The sequence below is a fragment of the Manis pentadactyla genome, chromosome 2 (assembly GCF_030020395.1).
Source record: "Manis pentadactyla isolate mManPen7 chromosome 2, mManPen7.hap1, whole genome shotgun sequence".
NCBI classification, from domain to species: Eukaryota; Metazoa; Chordata; class Mammalia; order Pholidota; family Manidae; genus Manis; species Manis pentadactyla.
In genome coordinates, this window is record NC_080020.1 from 142,272,922 (window position 1) to 142,290,792 (window position 17,871).

Sequence of the window (17,871 nt, forward strand, 5' to 3'; positions counted from 1 at the left end):
GGGAGCCCTTGTGGGGAGCCAGTAGCATCAGGAGGTAGGCAGGAAGAGCATCTGGGAGAGCAGGCTGGGGGCTGAACACTCAAGAAGAGGAATCCTGGCTCAGGACCCATCTATAGGAAGGCTCCCCACCGATGTGCATGGTCTGAGCAGGGCTGAGGCCTGGTCCTGAGGCTTAGCCAGCAAAGTGCCAGCCTCCTAGGGTGTCCACCAGGGCGACGGATGCACATGAGCTGGTTTGAGGCCTCTTCATTCTCCACACCCAGAACGTCAGGGTATAAATCCCCATGGTCTTAGCAGAGTCACTCCTGCCCCTGCCGCAGGGGCCTGGGAGCCCCATCAGCTGTGGTCTTGTCTCTTGTGCATGTGCAGGAAGTGCCTGGATGGAGTTTCGGTGAGCTCACACTAGGAGAACACCCAGGCGCTGGGGTTTGGGTCTCTGTGGACAGTGGGGCTTTTCCTGGGGAAAATTCAGTAACAGAACCACCTGAACAACACTGCCAATTTCTGTGAGGAATCCTTTCACCATACTTAGACATGCTCACTTCAAGGATGGTGTTACCCAGAAATGGATTTGAAGGCCGGGCTGTGTGTTCCCTGTGGAATCTGCCTGGCTGTGGTCCCGGTGGGCCTGGGGAGATGGCAGCCAAGGCTCCCCGCTAGGGCGCAGTGCCGGCTCGGGCAGCACTGCAGGCACTCGGACAGCCACCATCTTGGCTCTTCCGCTAGAAATGGCAGTGCAGATGTTTTGCACCTTACTATAAGTTAGAAAAATTTCAAGTGAAAATACAGAAGGGAAAAATATTAACAGGTGGTGTTTCAGACCAGTGCTTCTTTTTCTCTTTGTCTGAGAGGTGAGGACTGAAAACCACACAGAGCATTTGGAAGGACACTGGACTTGCCCCCTGGGGCTGGACACGCGCTCACTCACCCCATGAAGTCCACCTGACTCCCTGCCCAGGGTCACAGCATGAACACCCCCGTGCTGTGAGCCCTGAGCTTGGCTGAGCACAGGCTGGTGTTGGCCTGGGCCTTTCTGCTGCCACGCCCACCTGGGGAGCTGTCAGAGCTATGCTGACATATCTGCTGCTTCCCTTCTGGGAGCAGCCTTCCTCCCAGGAGTCCTTCATTGGAAGGGACCCTTTGGGTGTGCCATGGACCCCCTGTTCCATGCAGATGTAGGAACTGTGAGCAGAGAGTAAACCTTGCGTGAAGGCAAAATGCATGCCAATGCCAATGGGCTGGGGATGCTGGGAGCAGACCAGGACTGGTTTTCATTAGCTGCACACTTAGGAGGCTAAGATACGGAACAATATCACTCTCAATGTATCACTCTCACAAGCCTGACTGCACTCACTAATGAGCCATGTGGAAGCCAGCCCTACCTGTTTTGCAAACTGGACAGAGGACAGTTTTTGGTAAAGAACCAGAAATGTTTACAGAACGGTTATGACCTTTCCCTTTCTAAGTGTATTCCCTGTTTTTCTCTCAGCAGCTCAGAAGCTTGAGGGATCTAGTCTTCCAGGGAGGGTGCCAAGAATGAAGGTGGGGGCACCCCCCTCTGTCTCCTGGTGAGACCCAGCTGCATCTGCTAGCCAGGCTGTAAGGTGCAAGAGAGCAGCCTGAGGCCTGAGTGAATTTCAAACAGACATGGACACAAAGCAAGGCAGCTTTTCACTTCAGCCAGGGCTCCCAGTTGGTCTCAAGGACTCTTGAGCTTTGCTGGCAGGAGTAGTGGCTGTGACTGAGGCCTTGTCCACACCAGGGAGCATGGACCAGAGGAGACAGGTGGTGACCAGGCCTGAGCACGGTCCAGGGGCCCCGAGGAGTCAGTGCGCAGGGTGGCAGGCAGGTGGGTGTGCCTCCAGGGGACTGGGCAGAGGACTGAACAGTTAACAGCTTTGATATTGTCCCCAAGGAACAGGAGAGGCCGTCCTTGCCTTGACTACCCCAACTTAAGTGTGGAGTGTTTCATCCAAAACATGGCTAGAAAGGTTTTAAAAGATCTACAAATGTGGTATGGCCAAGAGGAAGTGCAAATACTATTCATACAGCAAAGCCAATACAAAGATAGTCCCTTGCTGAGGGTCCGGCCCCCAGGGCCCACCTGGCCACAGCAGCACAGTGGCCCTGAGCTGGTACACCAACGGCAGGACAGTGCCTGCTTTCAGGTCTCAATTGTGCTGAGTGTCATTGGTGTCTGGTCCACAGGGTGACAATGGGCTTGCCCAGGATGGGCCACTTACCTTTTCATTTTTCCTTTCATCTGGCTTGCATCCCGTGCTGGTGGGGCTGGATGTCAACACGCTGCTGACGGGCCCCCCTCCGGCCTCCCCACTGAGGCTGGCAGCGCTGATGTTGGGAGGTGTGATGGCTGATGCTGCTGACGTTAGCAGGATGGCTGGCCGGGGGCACAGGGTCCCGGTGGCCAGGTGCACCAGGGGCTGGTGGACGTGCTGTGGGGACACCACCGAGTGGGGCCTGAGGCTGGTGGTGGGCAGGCGGGATGGGGAGTTCTGGGTGCGCAGAGGCGACACTGTGGCTGTTGGTCGATCCTGAGCCTGAGCTGAGGCGTGGGCAGCTGGAGCACGGGTCAGAGAGTGGGGTTGAGAGGTCAGTTTGCAACCTGTAGTGCAGGACAGGACTTTCCCTGGCCTCCCCTCCCAGTATCCACAGCCTTCTGTCTCCAGGCCTGGCCCCACTTCAGGGCTGAGCAACCCTGAAAGGGCACCCCCCTGTCTCCCCTCTTCCCAGGGAGGACCTGGAAGGTGTGTCCCAAGGCCACCATGGGCACAGCGTGTTCCCAGATCTCTGTGAAGTCTTTGAACTATTCTTCTCGGCTGTGATGAGCTAATACCTCAGGAGATTTTCAAAAACATCCTTGTTAGAACATTCATAGAAGCAAAGCCTGTAAAAGATGCTGAAGAAGCCTCAAGATGACCCCGAATTGTGAGATCCGCTGCGTGAAGGTGGTCCTGCCCACAGTGCCATCAGGTAGGCTGGCCCCAATCTGGGGCAGACTTCCTCTCTCACCCTCAGCACTTGACCCAGCTGGGCATGCGGGACTACTCAGCTGGTGGCGATTGAGTGGGAAAGCAGCTGGACCCTGAGGTGAAGCCCAGAGCCTGCCATCTGCCTGCACATCGTAGCCACAGGGGTCCTGGGTTTGCAGAACTAGGGCCTTTACACTAGGAATTCCCCCCCGCTACCGCAAAAACGCCCCTAAAGACGTTGCAGTCTAAATGCATAACATTTGTAAAAATCTGCCATTTGAAAAGTTTCCTCTCTCCACAGCACCACTTTAAAATTAATCCTCTATAGCTTGCGTGAAGAATTGCCTCCTTATTACCAACAAAGAGGAGAGCATGAGACACAGCAGAGAAACAGTGGTCATAGCCTGGGCTGGTCTCACCCAAAGGGAGAGAAAGCCATGGGCAGGGGCAGCAGGCAGCCGTCAGACCAGCGTCCCATCTAATATCATGCAGCCCACACTCAGCTGGTTTTGCATTGTTATGCCAGAGGAAAGTGACTTTCTTCTGCTGTTACTTTCTACCACCAGAATTCATGGCATTCATGCTTCAAAAAAAAAAAATGGTGCAGGGGGCGGAAGATGGCGGCGTGAGTAGAGCAGCGGAAATCTCCTCCCAAAACAACATATATCTATGAAAATATAACAAAGACAACCCTTCCTAGAATAAAGACCAGAGGACACAGGACAATATCCAGACCACATCCACACCTGAGAGAACCCAGCGCCTCGCGAAGGGGGTAAGATACAAGCCCCGGCCCCGCGGGAGCCGAGCGCCCCTCCCCCCAGCTCCCGGCGGGAGAAGAGCAGGCAGAGCGGGAGGGAGACGGAGCCCAGGACTGCCGAGCACCCAGCCCCAGCCATCCGGGCCAGATTGCAGGGCCCTTGATACTGGGAAAACAGGGCAGCAAGAACAGTGAGCAGGCACTGGAGGCTGGGCGACAGAGGACATAAGAAAAGCGCACGACCATTTTTTTTTTTTTTGCTTTTTTGCTGCTTTGTTTTGGCGAGCGCTTTTTGGAAGTCTTAAAGGGACAGGGACCCCAATATTAGGGAAACAGGGCAGAAAGACCGGTGAGCAGAGGCCTGAGGCTGGCACCGGAGAATAAAGAAAAACGAACGACCACCTTTTTTTTTTTTTTTTTTAATTAAAAATTTTTTTTTTTTTTTTTTAATTAAAAAAATTTTTTTTCTTGTTTCTTTTTTGTGGTCGTTGTTTTGTTTTGGCGGGTGCTTTTTGGAAGTCTTAAAGGGGCAGGGCGGGTCACTTGGTCCAGAGGTAGGGAATCCGGGATCTCTGGGCACCCTAACCCCTGGGCTGCAGGGAGCAGGGAGGCCCCTTACGGAGATAAATAGCCTCCCAGCAGCTCCTGCTCCAACGCGACTCCACCATTTTGGAGTAGCTGCCCGAGCCAGGCCACGCCCACAGCAACAGCGGAGATTAACTCCATAGCAGCCGGGCAGGAGCAGAAGCCCTGTCTGCGCGCAGCTGCGCAGCACAAGCCACTAGAGGCCGCTGTTCTCCCAGGAGAGGAGGGCCACAAACCAACAAGAAAGGAAGTCCTTCCAGCCGTCACTCGTCCCAGTTCTGCAGACTATTCCTATCACCATGAAAAGGCAAAGCTACAGGCAGACAAAGATCACAGAGACAACACCAGAGAAGGAGACAGACCTAACCAGTCTTCCTGACAAAGAATTCAAAATAAGAATCATAAACATGCTGACAGAGATGCAGAGAAATACGCAAGAAAAATGGGATGAAGTCCGGAAAGAGATCACAGATGCCAGAAAGGAGATCGCAGAAATGAAACAAACTCTGGAAGGGTTTATAAGCAGAATGGATAGAATGCAAGAGGCCATTGATGGAATTGAAATCAGAGAACAGGAACGCATAGAAGCTGACATAGAGAGAGACAAAAGGATCTCCAGGAATGAAACAATATTAAGAGAACTGTGTGACCAATCCAAAAGGAACAATATCCGTATTATAGGGGTCCCAGAAGAAGAAGAGAGAGGCAAAGAGATGGAAAGTATCTTAGAAGAAATAATTGCTGAAAACTTCCCCACACTGGGGGAGGAAGTAATCAAACAGACCACGGAAATACACAGAACCCCCAACAGAAAGGATCCAAGAAGGGCAACACCAAGACACATAATAATTAAAATGGCAAAGATCAAGGACAAGGAAAGAGTGTTAAAGGCAGCTAGAGAGAAAAAGGTCACCTATAAAGGGAAACCCATCAGGCTAACGTCAGATTTCTCAACAGAAACCCTACAGGCCAGAAGAGAATGGCATGATATATTTAATACAATGAAACAGAAGGGCCTTGAACCAAGGATACTGTATCCAGCACGACTATCATTCAAATATGACGGTGGGATTAAACAATTCCCAGACAAACAAAAGCTGAGGGAATTTGCTTTCCACAAACCACCTCTACAGAACATCTTACAGGGACTGCTCTAGATGGGAGCACTCCTAGAAAGAGCACAGCACAAAACACCCAACATATGAAGAATCGAGGAGGAGGAACAAGAAGGGAGAGAAGAAAAGAATCTCCAGATAGTGTATATAACAGCTCAATAAGCGAGCTAAGTTAGGCAGTAAGATACTAAAGAGGCTAACCTTGAACCTTTGGTAACCACGAATTTAAAGCCTGCAATGGCAATAAGTACATATCTTTCAATAATCACCCTAAATGTTAATGGGTTGAATGCACCAATCAAAAGACACAGAGTAACAGAATGGATAAAAAAGCAAGACCCATCTATATGCTGCTTACAAGAAACTCACCTCAAACCCAAAGACATGTACAGACTAAAAGTCAAGGGATGGAAAAACATATTTCAAGCAAACAACAGTGAGAAGAAAGCAGGGGTTGCAGTACTAATATCAGACAAAATAGACTTCAAAACAAAGAAAGTAACAAGAGATAAAGAAGGACACTACATAATGATAAAGGGCTCAGTCCAACAAGAGGATATAACCATTCTAAATATATATGCACCCAACACAGGAGCACCAGCATATGTGAAACAAATACTAACAGAACTAAAGGGGGATATAGACTGCAATGCATTCATTCTAGGAGACTTCAACACACCGCTCACCCCAAAGGATAGATCCACTGGGCAGAAAATAAGTAAGGACACGGAAGCACTGAACAACACAGTAGAGCAGATGGACCTAATAGACATCTATAGAACTCTACATCCAAAAGCAGCGGGATATACATTCTTCTCAAGTGCACATGGAACATTCTCCAGAATAGACCACATACTAGGCCACAAAAAGAGCCTCAGAAAATTCCAAAAGATTGAAATCCTACCAACCAACTTTTCAGACCACAAAGGCATAAAACTAGAAATAAACTGTACAAAGAAAGCAAAGAGGCTCACAAACACATGGAGGCTTAACAACACGCTCCTACATAATCAATGGATCAATGACCAAATCAAAATGGAGATCCAGCAATATATGGAAACAAATGACAACAACAACACTAAGCCCCAACTTCTGTGGGACACAGCAAAAGCAGTCTTAAGAGGAAAGTATATAGCAATCCAAGCATATTTAAAAAAGGAAGAGCAATCCCAAATGAAGGGTCTAATGTCACAATTATCGAAATTGGAAAAAGAAGAACAGATGAGGCCTAAGGTCAGCAGAAGGAGGGACATAATAAAGATCAGAGAAGAAATAAATAAAATTGAGAAGAATAAAACAATAGCAAAAATCAATGAAACCAAGAGCTGGTTCTTCGAGAAAATAAACAAAATAGATAAGCCTCTAGCCAGACTTATTAAGAAGAAAAGAGAATCAACACAAATCAACAGTATCAGAAACGAGAAAGGAAAAATCACGACGGACCCCACAGAAATACAAAGAATTATTGGAGAATACTATGAAAACCTATATGCTAACAAGCTGGGAAACCTAGGAGAAATGGACAACTTCCTAGAAAAATATAACCTTCCAAGATTGACCCAGGAAGAAACAGAAAATCTAAACAGACCAATTACCAGCAACGAAATTGAAGAGGTAATCAAAAAACTACCAAAGAACAAAACCCCCGGGCCAGATGGATTTACCTCGGAATTTTATCAGACATACAGGGAAGACATAATACCCATTCTCCTTAAAGTTTTCCAAAAAATAGAGGAGGAGGGGATACTCCCAAACTCATTCTATGAAGCTAACATCACCCTAATACCAAAACCAGGCAAAGACCCCACCAAAAAAGAAAACTACAGACCAATATCCCTGATGAATGTAGATGCAAAAATACTCAACAAAATATTAGCAAACCGAATTCAAAAATACATCAAAAGGATCATACACCATGACCAAGTGGGATTCATTCCAGGGATGCAAGGATGGTACAACATTCGAAAGTCCATCAACATCATCCACCACATCAACAAAAAGAAAGACAAAAACCACATGATCATCTCCATAGATGCTGAAAAAGCATTTGACAAAGTTCAACATCCATTCATGTTAAAAACTCTCAGCAAAATGGGAATAGAGGGCAAGTACCTCAACATAATAAAGGCCATCTATGATAAACCCACAGCCAACATTATATTGAACAGCGAGAAGCTGAAAGCATTTCCTCTGAGATCGGGAACTAGACAGGGATGCCCACTCTCTCCACTGTTATTTAACATAGTACTGGAGGTCCTAGCCACGGCAATCAGACAAAATAAAGAAATACAAGGAATCCAGATTGGTAAAGAAGAAGTTAAACTGTCACTATTTGCAGATGACATGATACTGTACATAAAAAACCCTAAAGACTCCACCCCAAAACTACTAGAACTGATATCGGAATACAGCAAAGTTGCAGGATACAAAATCAACACACAGAAATCTGTGGCTTTCCTATATACTAACAATGAACCAACAGAGAGAGAAATCAGGAAAACAACTCCATTCACAATTGCATCAAAAAAAATAAAATACCTAGGAATAAACCTAACCAAAGAAGTGAAAGACTTATACTCTGAAAACTACAAGTCACTCTTAAGAGAAATTAAAGGGGACACTAACAGATGGAAACTCATCCCATGCTCGTGGCTAGGAAGAATTAATATCGTTAAAATGGCCATCCTGCCCAAAGCAATATACAGATTTGATGCAATCCCTATGAAACTACCAGCAACATTCTTCAATGAACTGGAACAAATAATTCAAAAATTCATATGGAAACACCAAAGACCCCGAATAGCCAAAGCAATCCTGAGAAAGAAGAATAAAGTAGGGGGGATCTCACTCCCTAACTTCAAGCTCTACTATAAAGCCATAGTAATCAAGACAATTTGGTACTGGCACAAGAGCAGAGCCACAGACCAATGGAACAGACTAGAGAATCCAGACATCAACCCAGACATATATGGTCAATTAATATTTGATAAAGGAGCCATGGACATACAATGGCGAAATGACAGTCTCTTCAACAGGTGGTGCTGGCAAAACTGGACAGCTACATGTAGGAGAATGAAACTGGACCATTGTCTAACCCCATATACAAAAGTAAACTCAAAATGGATCAAAGACCTGAATGTAAGCCATGAAACCATTAAACTCTTGGAAGAAAACATAGGCGAAAACCTCTTAGACATAAACATGAGTGACCTCTTCTTGAACATATCTCCCCGGGCAAGGAAAACAACAGCAAAAATGAGTAAGTGGGACTATATTAAGCTGAAAAGCTTCTGTACAGCAAAAGACACCATCAATAGAACAAGAAGGATCCCTACAGTATGGGAGAATATATTTGAAAATGACACATCCGATAAAGGCTTGACGTCCAGAATATATAAGGAGCTCACATGCCTCAACAAACAAAAAACAAATAACCCAATTAAAAAATGGGCAGAGGAACTGAACAGACAGTTCTCCAAAAAAGAAATACAGATGGCCAACAGACACATGAAAAGATGCTCCACATCGCTAATTATCAGAGAAATGCAAATTAAAACTACAATGAGGTATCACCTCACACCAGTAAGGATGGCTGCCATCCAAAAGACAAACAACAACAAATGTTGGCGAGGCTGTGGAGAAAGGGGAACCCTCCTACACTGCTGGTGGGAATGTAAGTTAGTTCAACCATTGTGGAAAGCAGTATGGAGGTACATCAAAATGCTCAAAACAGACTTACCATTTGACCCAGGAATTGCACTCCTAGGAATTTACCCTAAGAATGCAGCAATCAAGTTTGAGAAAGACAGATGCACCCCTATGTTTATTGCAGCACTATTTACAATAGCCAAGAATTGGAAGCAACCTAAATGTCCATCAATAGATGAATGGATAAAGAAGATGTGGTACATATACACAATGGAATACTACTCAGCTATAAGAAAAGGGCAAATCCAATCATTTGCAGCAACATGGATGGAGCTGGAGGGTATTATGCTCAGTGAAACAAGCCAAGCGGAGAAAGAGAAATACCAAATGATTTCACTTATCTGTGGAATATAAGAACAAAGGAAAAACTGAAGGAACAAAACAGCAGCAGAATCACAGAACTCAAGAATGGACTAACAGGTACCAAAGGGAAAGGGACTGGGGAGGATGGGTGGGTAGGGAGGGATAAGGGGGGGAGAAGTAGGGGGGCATTAAGATTAACATGCATGGGGGGGTAGGAGAAAAGGGAGGGCTGTACAACACAGAGAAGGCAAGTAGTGATTCTACAACATTTTGCTATGCTGATGGACAGTGACTGTAAAGGGGTTTATAGGGGAGACCTGGTATAGGGGAGAGCCTAGTAAACATAATATTCGTCATGTAAGTGTAGATTAGTGATAGCAAAAAAAAAAAAAAAAAAAAGGCAGCTCCTGTGTGGTAACCTCCAACAAGTTCTACACAAGGGTATAAAGGGCATATAAAAGTGTAGGCAAAGGGTCTGTTTGTGTTTATACAGAGGATCAAAGCCTAATTGGGCTACCCCGAAAATGAACTAAGATACGATATGAAAAAGAACTTCCAACATCTGCACCCTCTGGAAGACTCATGCCAGAAGATGATCATCAAAAAACCCCAACAAAGATCCACGCACTGCTACAGCTGTAGATGCACTCATCCCACCAGTTCCTGGACCTGCCATGGGAATGAGAAAGGAGATATCTAAGCTGGCCTGTGCATACAGTAAAACAACAAAATTGGACTGTATCTATACTGTTGGAACTCAACCAAGAATTTGGAGAAGTGCAAATAGTAGCGCTCCAAAGTCTTACAACTACAAACTATTTATTGTTAAAAGAACATATGGCATATGAACAGTCCCCAGGAATGGGTTGTTTTAATTTGTCTGATTTCCCTCAGACTGTTCAAGTTCAGTTGGACAATATCCACCATATCATAGATAAGTTTTCACAAATGCCTAAGGTGCCTAACTGGTTTTCTTGGTTTCACTGCAGATGGCTGGTAATTACAGATATGCTTTGGTTATGTAACTATACTCCTATTATGTTAATGTGTGTGTGCAATTTAAGTAGTAGCTTAAAACCTATACATGCTGAAGTTACTCTACAAGAAGATATATCAAAGAAATAATCAATCTTCCCATGTTTTCTTCCGCCTGCTACTTCTATAGCTTTTCTTCTTCCTTCCTAATTACAACCCTTAAATAGAATTCGTGCCTCATATCAAATTTACCGAGTATCATAATTCTTCCAAGTGGTAAAGATACCTCAAGACAAATGCTGGGCATAGAAGCCACAGGGCATAAATATGCAAAGAAGTAAAAAGCTAACTTTTTCAAACAATAAGGCTTCTCTCTCACTTACCAACTTCACATTTCCCTGTATGGCCCCGGAAGATGACTGGTTAGCCAGAGACGGGTAAGATTCCTCAAGGGAGGAACAACCTAAGACAGGCACAGTCGCAGGGGGGCCATCAGGTGAGAAATTGGGGATCAACAGAGGTGAGGCTTAGAACCTCACCCCCCCGTTCTGAGAGAAATCTTCTGCATACGTGGATGTTTTATTGCCCTGGTCTAGCTTGGAGTAACACATAGTCTACAGGCACACACCTGATCATCTACATGTGCTCTCTTACAACACTAAACTATGTTTTCTACCTTTATCTTGTATCTACCTACCACTTCAGCATTTTATTAAAAATAATAATAATAAAGAGAGAAATGTGGTATCCACATATAAATCAAGTATAAAAACCAAATGAGTATTCATATTTGAACTGACTGTTTATAGTTCATAATGCATGAGCAAAACCGAAAGTTTCTGTGATGACTGCCCTTGTACTGTTCACTATGTAACTTATTCACTATGTAAGAATTTGTTCTCCATGTAAGAACTTGTTTGTTATGCCTCAGAAGATTGGAGACTGACAAAAATTAGGCTTGGGGTGGAATAATGATTGTGCATTGAGCATTGACTCCCCTATACAGAATTTTATTGTCGTTAACAACCATTTGATCAATAAATATGAGAGATGCCCTCACAAAAAAAAAAAAAAAAAAAAAAAAAAAAAAGGACAGACTTCCAATGGTAAAATAAATTAGTAACCGGGATGTAATGTATAGCATAAGGAATATAGTCAAGATATTGTAACAGCCTGGTAGGGTGATAGCTGGAACCTAGAATTATGTATATAAATGTTCTACCACTGTGTTGTACACTTGAAACTCATGTAATGTAATACTGTGTGTCAACTACCCTTCAATAAAAAATAATTATTAAAAAAAAAAAAATGGTGCAATAAAACAACATTCTAAGCCTGCGATATGTGTGGATGCTCAGGGTGCTCATCAGTCCTGATGCACATCCCGGGTGTGTGAAGGAGCTCGAGCCCCACCACCTGCAGCTGGCTGCTCCTCCGACAGCTGCCCAGGCAGAGCTGGTGAGATCTAATTGTACGATTGCGGGCTCTCCAGCGCTCAGGCCCTGGCCTCTGTTTCTAGGAGGTGAAATATATAAAGGCTGATTTATGGGTTTAAGAAACTACTTGGGGTTGGGATGGGTTTAGATATTCACTCAACATGTCTCTGCCATTTCCGAAGACCAGGTCAGGCAGTTATGCAGACCAAGGAAGTTGCTTGGTTCCCTTAATCACCCCGAGGGAGCCCGGCACAGGGACTGTGCTCCTGGGGCCTTTTATCTGCCCCTCCCAGCTGCCTGAACTCTCCTTCACCCCAGCCCGCTGGCCCCGCAACGGGAAGGGAGGGCATCTGAAAACACAGTCTGTAGGGACTGCTCTGGCTCCTGCCGCCTGCGGAGGGCTAGGGCTGGTGAGCCCTCACAAGCCTGCCAAGTGGCCTTGCTAACAGACACCGAGGAGGGATGGTACCCCAGGTCTTCCTGCTGCCATGCAATCTCTCCGCAGTCTCTCCCAATCTCTCCCCTCCCTCTTCCCCTCGGCCACCTTGGTCCCTGGCTGCCCATCACGCACGCATGCTGGCTCTCACTGCGGACGCTTGGTGCCAGCATGTGAGTGCACAGACTGCCCTCCCCCAGAAAGCTTGGACACCACCTCTCAGACTCCCGTCCTAACCACCAGCCACAGCATGACCTGTCTTCTCCAGTCTTGGCCCCTCTTGCCCTCTTATACTGTTTCTTTCTCCCTGGCATTACCTCCTTTTGAGGACCCATAGAATATGCCCTTTGTTACATACTGAGTGTCCACCGTCTGTCCCCCACTACAGTGCAAGCTCCACGAGGGAGGGGCACTGGCCCAAACAGCGGGAATGGTGCCTGGCATGCAGAAGGGGCTTAATAAAGTTTCTGAATGAATGAATGAGTCTTTGAGGAAAGAGAACCTCATCTGAAACATCTTGACAGACTGCACAGAACAGAACTGCTAGAGGAGAAAGAGTGCCCGTGAGGAGAAGCACGGCTCATGACGCTGGAGCAGAAGATGTTGGGACCCCATTGATGGCCAGTAGGATGTGCCTTAATTTCACCTGACCCTGTGCTGACCCAGACGGCTATCCCGCTAGTGATCCTACTTGCTCAACAACCCACCCCACAGAGGCAGGCTGCTTGAGAAGCACTGTTGTTCCTGCCTCAGGATCCCCTCCACTCCTTAACCCTTTGGAGTACTTCAGTAGTCTGGGGCCCTGAGCGCCGAGAGCCCTCGTCCATTCACTGCTCTGTCCCAGTGTCCGGGAATGTTCCTGGCCCCCAGCAGGTGCTCTATAATGAGCCAAATAGATGCATGACCTATGTCTCTGTCAGCTTTGTCCTTCCCTTACCCCAGTTCACCATTCCCACTTCATGGAGGAAAGGGAAACGGGTCCCCCACAGCTTCAGGCCCCCTCTCTACAACTCCTCTGCATGTGGCCCAGCCCTCTGGCCTCGAGGGCAGGTCCCCAGGTGGAGTCCTTCCCCAGCCTCCCAACCTTATAGCTCTGTTAGCTTCCCACCTGTGACTTACCAACAGAGGTAAGTGGGTCCCACTGATGCAATCGACTTCCTGCTATTCTTGTCTTCTCATAGCTAGTACCTCCTTTTCCTGGGCTTCTTACACCTGAAATGTCCTCAAAATCTCTCCCAATCTCTCCCCTCCCTCTTCCCCTCGGCCTATGCTGGCTCTTTCTCACTTGGCATTCCCTGCTCTGTGTGATCTGCATTTGCTCCACAGTAGTTTCCATCTCTGCTCCACATGCTGGTTAAATTCTTAAATTTCTTAAACTGAAACTGCAGTGATTGATTTGAGACTTTATTTTCTAATGGAGGCATTTAGTGCCATAAATTTCCTCTTAAGCACTGCTTTACTGGCATCCCAGGAAGCCTGACATGCTGTGTTCATTTCATGCAGTTCACAACGCTTCCTAGTAACATGTCTGATTTCTTTGATGCATGGGTTATTTTGAAGTGCGCCATTTAGTTTACAAATATTTGGAGATATCTTGTGTTCTAACTCTATGTGGTCAGGGAATGGAGTTGGTGTGACCTGAATCCTTTTAAATTTATTGAGATTTAAATGTTACGGCCCAGAACAAGGTCTGCTCTGGTAAGTGTGTTCTGTGTGCACCTGAATGTGTGCTTTGCGGTGGTTGGATTGAGTTCTCCATGTCAGTTAGGTTGGTCATAGTGTTGTTCTAATGTTCTATATTCTTACAATATTCTGTCTATTGTTCTAACAACTATTGAGAGTTTTGAAAAGCTCTTTTGACTATAATTGTGTATTTGTCTATTCTGCTTTGCAGCTCTATCAGTAACTTCTTATATATTTTGAAGCTCTGCTATTTGATGCATTTATTTCTCTCAATGAACTGATCCCCCCTTTAACATTATGAAATTACCTGTTAGTAATAATATTATTTGTTTTAAAGTCTACTCTGTCTGACACTAATATAACCACCCCAGATTTCTTTTGATTAGTATTGGCATGGTACAGCTGACCCTCATTATTCAGAGATGGATATGCAAATTCACTTATAAGCTAAAATTGATTTATAACCCCCAAATCAAAGCCTGTGGTGTTTTTGCAGTCATTCTCAGACATTCTCAAATTCTCAGTAAAGAATCTGAGTCACTGCCACACATGTTCCCCAATGAGGTGCAGCTGGGTGATGCTCTGTCTAGTTTTGGCTCATACAGAGATGCCCAGGGATGGAGATGGGAGGGGCCAGGCAGGGCAAGAAACCCCAGCTCTGGGCCAGCTGGATGGGTCTGACTGCCATCTGTTAGGGGCATGGTCACTTAACATTTCTGAACCCCATTTTCTCTTTTGTAAAATAAAAAAGCTACCAGAATGAGTTATTTTTAGTATTTAAGATTTTAATCTATGTGAGATACATGCACATATTTCACTTGGGAGCAATAGTTCACTATTCACTAATTCAGTGTTCATAGAAACATTATAGAACAGAGCTACTGTGAATAATGAGAATCAACTGTATATCTTGTTCCATCCTTTCATTTTTAACTTATTTGTGTGTTTGTATTTAAGAATTAAAATGTTTCCTTTTCACAGCGTATGTTGGCTCTTGTTTTCTTTTCTTTCTATTTTAAATACTACCTGACAATCTCTGCATTCTATTTCAAGTTATTTAGAGTCACATTTATATTTAATGTGATTATTTGTATGAGTAGGTTCAAGCCTACATTTCATGACATTTGTTCTGTTTGACCTTGTGTGTGGTCTGTGTTCCTCTTCCCTTGTCCTTACGACTCCTTTTAGATGGATTGGAGGTTTTTGTGATTCCTTATAATCTGGTAGCTTATTTGTAGTAGCTCTTCATTTTGATGTTTAGTGGTTGCTCACATCTTTAACGTATCATTGTCTATCAAGTGAGGCCATAAATTTTAATAGCATCTGGTACTTCCATTTCTCTGCTCCCAACCTTTATGTGTTTGCATTACGTATTTTACTTTTAGTTAGGTCTTAAATCCCAACTGCATTGTTTTTATTTTTGTTTAAACAGTTACAGTTTAAAGATATTTAAATAATAAGAAAAAACATATATTTACCTATGCAATTACATTTCTAGCGCTCATTTCTTTGTATAGATCCATGTTTTCAACTGATACCGTTTTCCATCTACCAAAAATAACTTTAAAACACTTTTCATAGTGTGGGCCCAATGGTGATGAAATCTTTTAGCTTTCCAATGTGTGAATAATTCTTTACTTTCATTTTTGAAGGACATTTTTGCTGAGTCTAGCATCCTAACTGGATAGATTTGTTTCTTTCAGTTATGCCACTGTCTTCTCATCTAAAGTGTTCCTGACAAGAAATCTACTTTAATCTTTATTTTTCTCCTACTTTAATGTAGTGTATCTTTTTTCCTCATGTTGCTTTTAAGATTATATCAAAGATTTTGAACAATTTCATTATAATTTGCCTTGTAGTTTTATACAAAAATCTATATAATTAGGTGTAGTTTTCCCCTTGTTTCTTGCACTTGGGGGATACCAACTGTTATTGATTTTTTTTTCTCGCAGTTCTTAGGATTTATTTTTATTATTATTATTATTTTTTAATTCATTTTATTATCATTAATCTACAATTACATGAAGAACATTATGGTTACTAGACTCCCCCTTCACCAAGTCCCTCCCCACAAACCCCATTACAGTCACTGTCCATCAGTGTAGTAAGATGCTGTAGACTCACTACTTGTCTTCTCTATGTTGCACATCCCTCCCTATGCACCCCCAACATTATACATGCTAATCGTAAGGCCCCCTTTCTTTTTCCCTGCCCTTATCCCTCCCTTCCCACCCCTCCTGCCCAGTCCCTTTCCCTTTGGAAACCGTTAGTCCATTCTTGGGTTCTGTGATTCTGCTGCTGTTTGGTTCCTTCAGTTTTTCTTTGTTCTTATACTCCACATATGAGTGAAATCATTTGGTACTTGTCTTTCTCTGCCTGGCTTATTTCACTAAGCATAATACCCTCTAGCTCCATCCATGCTGTTTCAAATGGTAGGATTTGTTTTCTTCTTATGGCTGAATAATATTCCATTGTGTATATGTACCACATTTTCTTTATCCATTCATCTATTGATGGACACTTAGGTTGCTTCCATTTCTTGGCTATTGTAAATAATACTGCGATAAACATGGGGGTGCATCTGTCTTTTTCAAACTGGAGTGCTGCATTCTTAGGGTAAATTCCTAGAAGTGGAATTCCTGGGTCAAATGGTATTTCTATTTTGAGCTTTTTGAGGAACCTCCATACTGCTTTCCACAATGGTTGAACAAATTTACATTCTCACAAGCAGTGTAGGAGGGTTCCCCTTTCTCCACAACCTCGCCAACATTTGTTGTTGTTTGTCTTTTGGTTGGTGGTGATCCTTACTGGTGTGAGGTGATATCTCATTGTGGTTTTAATTTGCATTTCTCTGATGACAAGTGATGTGGAGCATCTTTTCATGTGTCTGTTGGCCATCTGAATTTCTTCTTTGGAGAACTGTCTGTTCAGCTCCTCTGCCCATTTTTTAATTGGATTGTTCACTTTTTGTTTGTTGAGGTGCATGAGCTCTTTATATATTTTGGATGTCAGCCCTTTATCGGATTTGTCATTTATGAATATATTCTCCCATCAACTGTCATTGATTTGTGAGTTTATAGTTCACATAAAATTTAGGACAGTTTGGGCCATTATTTCTTCAAATAATTTTTCTGCCTAACCTTTTTCTCCTTTACCTTGAGGGCTCCAATTACATGTATATTGGTTTGCTTGAAGTTGTCCCATTGCTTACTTATGCTGTGCTCATTAAAAAAAAAATTCTCTTCATATCCATTTCATTTTTCATAGTTTCTATTATTATGCCTTGAAGTTCACTAATGTTTTCTTCAGTAACATCTAGTCTGCCATTAATTCCATCCAGTGTATCCACACTGTAGTTTTTATTTCTAGAATTCATTTGGGCCTTTCAAATATCTTCCATGTTTCTACTTTATGAGCATTTGGAATGCAATTATAATATCTGTTTTAATGTCTGCAAATTCTAACATCTGTGTTAGTTCTGGGTCAGTTGTGATTAACTCATCATTATGGATCGTATTTTTCTGCTTCTTTGTATGCCTGTAATTTTTTTGTTGATATCAGACATTGTTATTTTTCTATTGTTGAGAGCTGGATATTTTTGTATTCCTATAAATATTATTGAGTTTAGTTCTAGGACAGTTAAATTAATAGGAAACAGTTTGCTCTTTTTGAGTTTAAGATTGGTTAGATGGGACTAGAATAGCACTCAGTCCAGGGATAACATTCCTCACTACTGAGGCAAGACCCTTCTGTGCAGATTAGTCCATGCCCTGTGTTGCTGCTTTTCCCAGTCTGGCTGGTGGGAACAGATACGATTCCCAGTGCTCTGTGTGTGCAGGGCAGATGGCACTGGTCCTCTTTCATTGTTCTCCTGGTTTTG

General features: G+C 44.0%; 1 protein-coding gene across 3 annotated transcripts in view; it reads right to left on the minus strand.

The window, feature by feature from the left end:
• Nucleotides 1-17,871, minus strand: part of SH3RF3 (SH3 domain containing ring finger 3) — a 375,142-nt gene that overhangs the window by 56,663 nt on the left and 300,608 nt on the right. For all 3 annotated transcript variants that reach the window (XM_057496861.1, XM_036920514.2, XM_036920537.2), the window contains exon 8: nucleotides 2,244-2,578. In XM_057496861.1, the coding sequence (XP_057352844.1) occupies nucleotides 2,244-2,578 (335 nt within the window). The remainder of the gene's footprint in view (nucleotides 1-2,243; nucleotides 2,579-17,871) is intronic.